This window comes from Lolium rigidum, chromosome 3, assembly GCF_022539505.1.
Source record: "Lolium rigidum isolate FL_2022 chromosome 3, APGP_CSIRO_Lrig_0.1, whole genome shotgun sequence".
In the NCBI taxonomy this organism is placed as follows: domain Eukaryota; kingdom Viridiplantae; phylum Streptophyta; class Magnoliopsida; order Poales; family Poaceae; genus Lolium; species Lolium rigidum.
This window is the reverse complement of record NC_061510.1, coordinates 344,671,435-344,679,016: the sequence shown is the minus strand read 5'-3', so window position 1 is coordinate 344,679,016 and position 7,582 is coordinate 344,671,435. Positions and strand designations below refer to the sequence as shown.

Here is a 7,582-nt window from a genome sequence, read left to right as displayed (position 1 = left end):
CAAATAAGCTTTTTGGAATGGTAGAGACGCTTGCACCAAGATCACAAAGTGCAACCACCTCATTTTTTTCCAATATGAATTTTAATAGTGGGCTCAAATATATCATTAAGCTTAGCTGGGAGTTTTTCAGCTAGCTTCTTATCTTGCTGTTCTAAATCACGAACTTTGCATGCTACTTCATGAATAAATTGGTGGTATATGGCACCATTACCTTCATCGATTCTGGGGCGTTTGACCGTGATCATCTTCACTAGATCTTCTACAGAGTACTCTGTTGTTGGAGCATTGCTATAGTCTAGTTCTTCAGGTCCTTCTCCTTCTCTATCGATCCTCATCATTTTGAGGTCTTCAACGGGGTTTGGTTCTGCCTTACCTGAAAATCTAGCAAATATTATAGTTTGGCTTTCAGCTATCTTCCCCAATTATGCTTCAACGGTCTTTGTCCTTTCCTGTAGAATTTGAACATTGTTCTTAAGAGAAACAATTTTGTTGCTCGCCGAGTGTGGCATATGGCGTAAGAACGCTTGTGCATCTTTTCCTTCTTAGAGGCATCGTTTTTAGAGAACCTTTTATGCGGTCCAGGTATTGTCGTTTGTGGTAGTTAGAGCATGTCTAACAGGCCCCTTACTTTTCTGCCCCGTATAACGCTCGAATTTCGCCCCGTATAAAAAAATGGTCGATCAGACACCGATCCGTCTAGCAGAACCCGTATTTGACCCCGTATATTTGTAAATTTAAAACCCCGGGAAACTTTCATTCATAGTTCGTCGATCATACATGGAAATCGACGTACCTACATACATACAAAATGCGCGATCGGCTCGCGACTTCTAGTCGGAGAGGTAGACGATGGTCGCCGCCTGCGCCTGCGCCTCCCGCGCCACCGCCTCCCGCGCCACCGCCTCCTGCACGGCGGCGATGGCCGCCGCCCTTTCTTCCTCCTCCGCCGCGTCCTTCTCGGCGGCGTCCTTGAGGGAGTCTTCAATCGCCTTCAAGAAGGCCGCGCGACGGCTGCCGGCGGCGGATCTTTTGCAGAAAAGCCGCCACGCTTCCTCCACGGTGTCCAGCGAGCGGGATCGCTTCGATCCGCTCGCCGGCGAGGCGCTACTGCGGCGGCGGGAGTCCATGCAGGTGGCGGCGGGTGGAATGCGGCGCGGGGGAGCGGCTAATTGCTCGCCGGAGCAGGAGGAGGAGGCGGCGGCGCACGGCGGAGCTAGGGTTGCGAGTGAGGGGTTAACCCCTCACTGGCACCTGCGCCCACTGTTTGTACGGGGCGACGGGGCCGATTTCCTGGGCCCCGTATTCCGCCGAAACGGGCCGGCCCGAATACGGGGCCTGCTAGACGCCCAAACTCGCGCCGGCCCCGTATCCCGCCGGAATTTTACGGGGTGGGAGGGTTATACGGGGCCTGTTAGACATGCTCTTAGAATGTTGTTGTTGAGAGCGTTTCATTACCGCGGTCGGGTTTTCTTTTATATTTTTCTCTTTTATATTTTATTCTTGGCTGTTTTCATCCTTGATGTGTGCAGTGACTAGGTGTAATTGATATCTTCCCGTTATTAATATATTCCTTTTATCTATAAAAAATAAATGTTCATTGTCTCACCAGCGAGGCGTTCCTTGTCATCTCCCTTTTGCAGCAATGGTCGGTGTCGACGTGTCGTGGGAGGGTGGTTTCCTTGCTGGGAAGTGCGTGTTTCTGTTGTTGTTCTCTTAGATTTTGCTCTGTGGTTATCTTAGTCATGGCTCATGGGTGTAGTTGCTTGCCGATGTCCAGAAATAGCTGATGTCTGCTCTACCGCGCCGCCGGCAATTATTTCGACGCCGTGATATCAGAGAGGTTTTCGATTCTTTTGTGATAGGGGCGGCGGCTATTTGGTGCGTGGATGCTCCGGAATACCAGAAATCATTTTTTTTTGTTTTAATAAGCGGATAAATATCCTCATCCAATTCGTGCGGTGTTCCTTGTCATATATTTTGCAGCAGTGGTGATTCGTGGGAGAGTGTTGTTGTCGCTGGGAAGTACATGCTGTCGCTGTTGTTATCTTGGATCTTGCTCTGATCAGTCCTAGTCATGGGAGTAGTTGCTCTTTTGTTGCTTGCCGAGTTTGGCGTAAGAACAACTCTGTCTTGTAAGCTCTGGTAGCGCCAGCACAACGCATGCCAGAAATAGGTGATGCCGCTCTACCGCGCCGCCGTCAATTAGTTCGCCGCAATGTTAGGACGCGCTCCGCCCACAAATACTCCGAGAGTGTGCCACATTCATCCATTTTCTACTAGTTCTTAGCTACACTCTGCTAACAGACTGCGTCTAGTATATGGAATGTTGGACACCGACCAATTCAGTGTTTATTTATACTAGATGTGTTTAACGTTGGAAGATAAGATCTGTGCATCTAAATACTGGACTTAGGTACCCGCAAAAAACAAATGGACTTAGGATTTTAACTGCGATTCCAAGTTTGTTCTTCTTCTTTATCCCGATGCCTGATACTTACACACTAACAGCCCAAGTAGCGATTCATTTGTTATCGCCTCACCTTGTTCCGTCAAATTCCCTTCTCTGATTCTGAGTTGCAATGAACAGGAAAAATTAAGGGAGATCAAAATGCAGACGTCACAACAGATCAGTACCATCGCTACAAGGTACTAGTATATGTACTCCCTCCGTCCACAAATAAGTGTACTTCTAGCTTTTGTACTAAGTCAAACATTTTAAATTTTGACCAACCGTGAAAAAAAAGTAGAAACATATATAATAAAATTTTGGTATAATTTGAAATTACATTTCAAAACGAATCTCGGGATAATAAATTAGTGTCATAAATGCTACTATTTTTTATATTTGGTCAAAGTTTAAAGAGTTTGACTAAACACAAACCTAGATGTACACTTATTTGTGGACGGAGGGAGTATATCCCAAGAGTGCCCACTGGATCAAAATGCATTATTGGCTGGAACACATAGGGCTTGCATACCTTTCTTTCGGGATCTGCCTCACGTTTCTTTATTTGGCTAGTTGATTACTCTTCTTACTAATATGATCAGTGGTTACTCCTTTTTATGCTGGGACAGGAGGATGTTAATCTCATGAAAGGATTGAATTTCGATGCATACCGGTTTTCTATCTCATGGTCCAGAATCTTCCCAGGTATATATACCGAATTCCACTGGAGTAGTAGCATGCTCGTACATAACTCCGATATTTCTCTCGCTCAACACAAGCTGTTTCCGCCACTGATTTGTCTTTGATTTGTACAGATGGTGAAGGAGAAGTTAACGAAGAAGGCGTAGCGTACTACAACAATCTGATAGACTACCTGCTTCACAAAGGTACAGCATAGCAAAGCGTCTATTTCAAATTCTCTGAAACTTTCATCAGAACTTGAATACATTGATATCTGAATGTTTCAATGAAAACTGAGCAGGTGTCACTCCTTATGTTAATCTTCACCACTATGATCTCCCTCTTGCACTTGAGAAGAAGTATGGAGGCTGGTTAAATGCAAAGACAGGGCAAGTCAAACTAGTATTTGATCTTCCTTATCTACTAATGTGTTAGATTTACATTCTCATTCAGAGTTAGTCTAGACTAATTGTTTAGGAATTAGAAGCATACAAGATAAATGGTTTCGATAATATGCTAGTTACTGTTTTTTACAATCTGTAACTATTTATTATATTTTATAAGTGACTCCACATATTGAAAAAAGGTGGAAGTTTTTGTATGTTTATCCAAACGTTGACTTCAGAACAAACAAACTCTATATGTCTCGATAGGTGTGAAAGGCTGCAAATGAGCAGCGCTTGATTATCTCTATAATATTTTTTTTCAGAGAACTATTTGCAGATTATGCTGACTTCTGTTTCAAGACCTTTGGCAATCGTGTAAAGAACTGGTTTACGTTCAATGAACCAAGCAGAGTTGCGCTTAGTGGTTATGATACCGGGTATCAACCTCCTCAAAGGTGCACCAAATGCACTGCTGGTGGGAACTCAGCAACAGAACCTTACAGTGTTTCTCATAATCTTCTCCTATCACATGGTTATGCAGTTGCAAGATACCGCAATAAGTATCAGGTATTTTTCAACTTACAGAATTGTAATAGGATCCTTCAGGGTTGTAGTTTGTATTATTTCTCTCTTCAAAATCAAGTGTGACAAGTACTACTTGTGATATCGGATATGTATAATTGGCCATGGTCTTTATTCTCTCTAGACTGCCGATGGAATTATATTAATAAATACAAATTGTAGGCATCTCAGCAAGGGAAGATTGGAATAGTTCTGGACTTCAGTTGGTACGAGGGGCTTACCAACTCAACCGAAGATCAAGCAGCAGCTCAAAGAGCCAGGGACTTCCAAGTTGGTTGGTAAGTTCATCTGTACTAGTTTCCTTTAACAGAGTGTTTTATATTGAAAAAATAGATGGTTGCATCATACTCCTTTATTTGAAAAAAATCAACGGTTGTTGGATACATGTATATGGATCCACTAATAAATGGACAGTACCCGCAGACGATGCAAGATATTGTGAAAGAGAGGTTGCCCAGGTTCACTCCCGATCAAGTTAAATTAGTCAAGGGCTCATGGGACTATATTGGGATTAATCACTACACAGCTATCTACATGACGAAGGAGAAATTGCTGAACCAGACGCCAATTAGCTACTCAAAGGATTGGCAGGTCCATTATAACTGTGAGTTTCATCAGCTGTAGGTTTCACATCAATAAATATATGTCACTAAATATTGTCAGTTGATCCTTTGTCGCTGAAATTCACAGATGAGCGAAAGGGCAAACCGATTGGAAAAAGGGTATATTTGCACCACTGCATATTTATTTTCAGTCCATCGTTTGTCAGTTCATCTTAGCTGCAACGATTGTTCAGCTCAATTTATTTTCTTCGACAACTGCATGACTGCACTGTTGAGTTCGAAATTAATATGATGAATCCTTGTCAACGCGTGAATCATTACAGGCGAACTCTGACTGGCTCTACATCACCCCGTTTGGGATGTACGGATCTATGAACTACATCAGGCAGAAGTATGGAAATCCAGCAGCGCTCATAATGGAAAACGGTACTGAATACAGCTCCGTGTATCTCTTCCTTTTGGTTTTATGATCCAGTTTTCGACTTCATAACTCTCAATCATCTTATCATTTTTTTCGATAAAGGATGCTTTATTACTTCAAGAAGCAATTACATCCCGCCTCTGCATAACTAGGATGCACACAGCCGTTTGTTGTCTCAAAAGTCCAGAGTTACAAAAATAAAAAGGCGAAATACATATCGGAACGATGAATCATATGACGCCTAAGATGTGGGAGGAGCTACTATCCGTAGACTATGCTGCCACCCATGTAGGGAAAAAGTATCCCTCGCCGTATCCTCCAACCGTGTACAGACCTCCGTAAATAGGTCTCGGTTCTCCACACGCTGAAGAGGTAACCACGAACGGAGAATACCTGTGCATCTGTAGATGACCTGCAACAAAGAGCAATTTTTGTCATTAAAGATCTTGTCATTTCTACATAGCCAGAGCGCCCAGATAACTGCTAGCGCCCCCATCCTAAGAAGCATTTTAAACCTTGAGTTAATACCATGAAGCCAATTGCCAAAGACATTAGCGACACTAGTCGGCGGATACAAGGTAGACGCTACTTGGATGACTGATCATATAGATCTCGCAAACTGGCACTGGAAGAATAAATGTTTGATGGTTTCATCATGATGACAAAAGACACATCGTGTACTTCCGTGCCAATTCCGCTTAACAAGATTGTCTTTGGTGAGGATAACCCCGCGACGAAGATACCATCCAAAAATTTTAATTTTTAATGGTATCTTCATCTTCCAAATTTTATTATTATTATCAACTGGTAAATCAGAAAGCAGGATCGCATTGTATAAAGATTTTACAGAAAAAGTACCATCTACATGGAGGTTCCATCGAAATTCATCTGGCTCTGGTGATAACTGAATATCTCCAAGCCGCTGAATTAGATTGTTCCATGCCACAAGCCTTTGTCCTAGTAAAACCCGTCTGAACGTCACATTCGGGGTGAAGTAGCCATTACAGTTGCAATGGTATCACCTTGGCGACGTGCAATTCTATACAAAGCGGGATACTGTTCACTTAGGGGAGCATTGTCGAGCTAAACATCTTCCCAGAACCGTATCTGTGCTCCATTCTTAATGGAGAAAGTCCCATGTCGAAAGAAGATATTTTTTGTCGCCATGAGACCAGCCCAGAAGTGTGAATCCCCAGGTTTCCAAACCACCTGAGATAATGTCTTCGAGCCGATGTACTTTCTCCGAAGTATAGTTTGCCAAATCCCATCCTCCGTAAGTAGCTTAAAAAGCCATTTACCCAGAAGAGCTGAATTCTTGACCTCCAGGTCATGAACTCCAAGCCCTCCTTGATCTTTGGGACTACAAACTATACTCCATTTAACCAGTCGATATTTCTTTTTCTCGTTGTCCCCTTGCCAAAAGAATCTGGATCGATAATAATCGAGTTTATGCAGAATTCCTTTTGGTAGGATGAAGAATGATAGCATATACAGTACCATATTAGTTAGTACTGAATTAATGAGTACCAATCTTCCACCCAGGGACAACAATTTACCTTTCCAACTACTAAGGCGTTTTTGTAATCTTTCTTCCACTAATTTCCATTCCGCAATTGTCAGTCTCCGATAATGAATCGGAATACCCAAATAGCGAATCGGAAATTGGCCTTGCCCACAACCAAATAACTCTGTATACAGAGCTACATCATCTTGGGCATCACCGAAGCAGAACAATTCACTTTTATGGAAGTTAATTTTCAATCCTGATAATTGCTCAAAAACTGCTAAAATTAATTTCAGGTTTCGAGCTTCATGTACATCACTAATCTTATCATCATGTCGGCAGGAATGGATCAACCTGGGAACCTTAGCCGCGATGAGTGTGTGCAAGATGACACAAGGGTTGGGTACTACCAGAGCTACCTCAGCGAGCTGAAGAGAGCCATCGACGGCGGCCCCAATGTGCATGGCTTCTTTGCGTGGGCTCTCCTCGACAACTTTGAGTGGCTCTTAGGTTACACGTCCAAGTTCGGCATCATGTACGTCGACTTCAACACCCTCGAGCGCTACCCGAAGAAGTCGGCCTACTGGTTCAGGGACCTGTTGCAGATCGAACACTGATGGAGTGCCTGTGAATTAACCAACTTGATGTATCACCATCATGTTGAGTGTCTGCCTACGGTTGACTGTTATTTGGATGGCACCACATACCAGAGGCATTCTCTGCCCTAGAGCCATACATAAATAAAAATATGGCACAGTGATTGATTCATCAGTCTTGCATTTCATTCATGCAATTTCCTGCAGTTATTAGTGAAGACGAGCTTTTTTTGGGGAAAGCCTTTGAAACAATGAGATCACGGGTGACTCAATGGCCCTCCTTGTGTCTGATCATGTATATATATAGACAGAGTACATCTTGAGTTACAAGTTAACTTGAGGCTTAATCCTAAACCCTAACCGCCGGCGGCTGGGCTGGGCCAGACCGGTCGGTTGCCTAACA

General features: G+C 43.3%; 1 protein-coding gene across 1 annotated transcript; it reads left to right on the top strand.

Annotated features, from left to right (window-relative positions):
- The first annotated feature begins 1,642 nt into the window (after window positions 1-1,642).
- Window positions 1,643-7,200, top strand: LOC124697163 (beta-glucosidase 7-like). The gene is made up of 11 exons (XM_047229793.1): window positions 1,643-1,673; window positions 2,588-2,646; window positions 3,076-3,151; window positions 3,262-3,333; window positions 3,429-3,516; window positions 3,837-4,080; window positions 4,258-4,373; window positions 4,482-4,699; window positions 4,786-4,817; window positions 4,982-5,084; window positions 6,926-7,200. The coding sequence occupies exons 1-11, from the start codon at window positions 1,643-1,645 to the stop codon at window positions 7,198-7,200; spliced, it is 1,314 nt and encodes a 437-aa protein (XP_047085749.1).
- Window positions 7,201-7,582: the final 382 nt, after the last annotated feature.

Excerpts from the sequence above, each read along its gene's own strand:
- LOC124697163 (XM_047229793.1), top strand. The coding sequence starts at position 1,643 with ATGGTCGGTGTCGACGTGTCGTGGGAGGGTG. Across the intron at positions 2,647-3,075 it reads ATCAGTACCATCGCTACAAG|GAGGATGTTAATCTCATGAA; the intron begins GTACTAGTATAT and ends ATGCTGGGACAG. Across the intron at positions 4,081-4,257 it reads GATACCGCAATAAGTATCAG|GCATCTCAGCAAGGGAAGAT; the intron begins GTATTTTTCAAC and ends TACAAATTGTAG.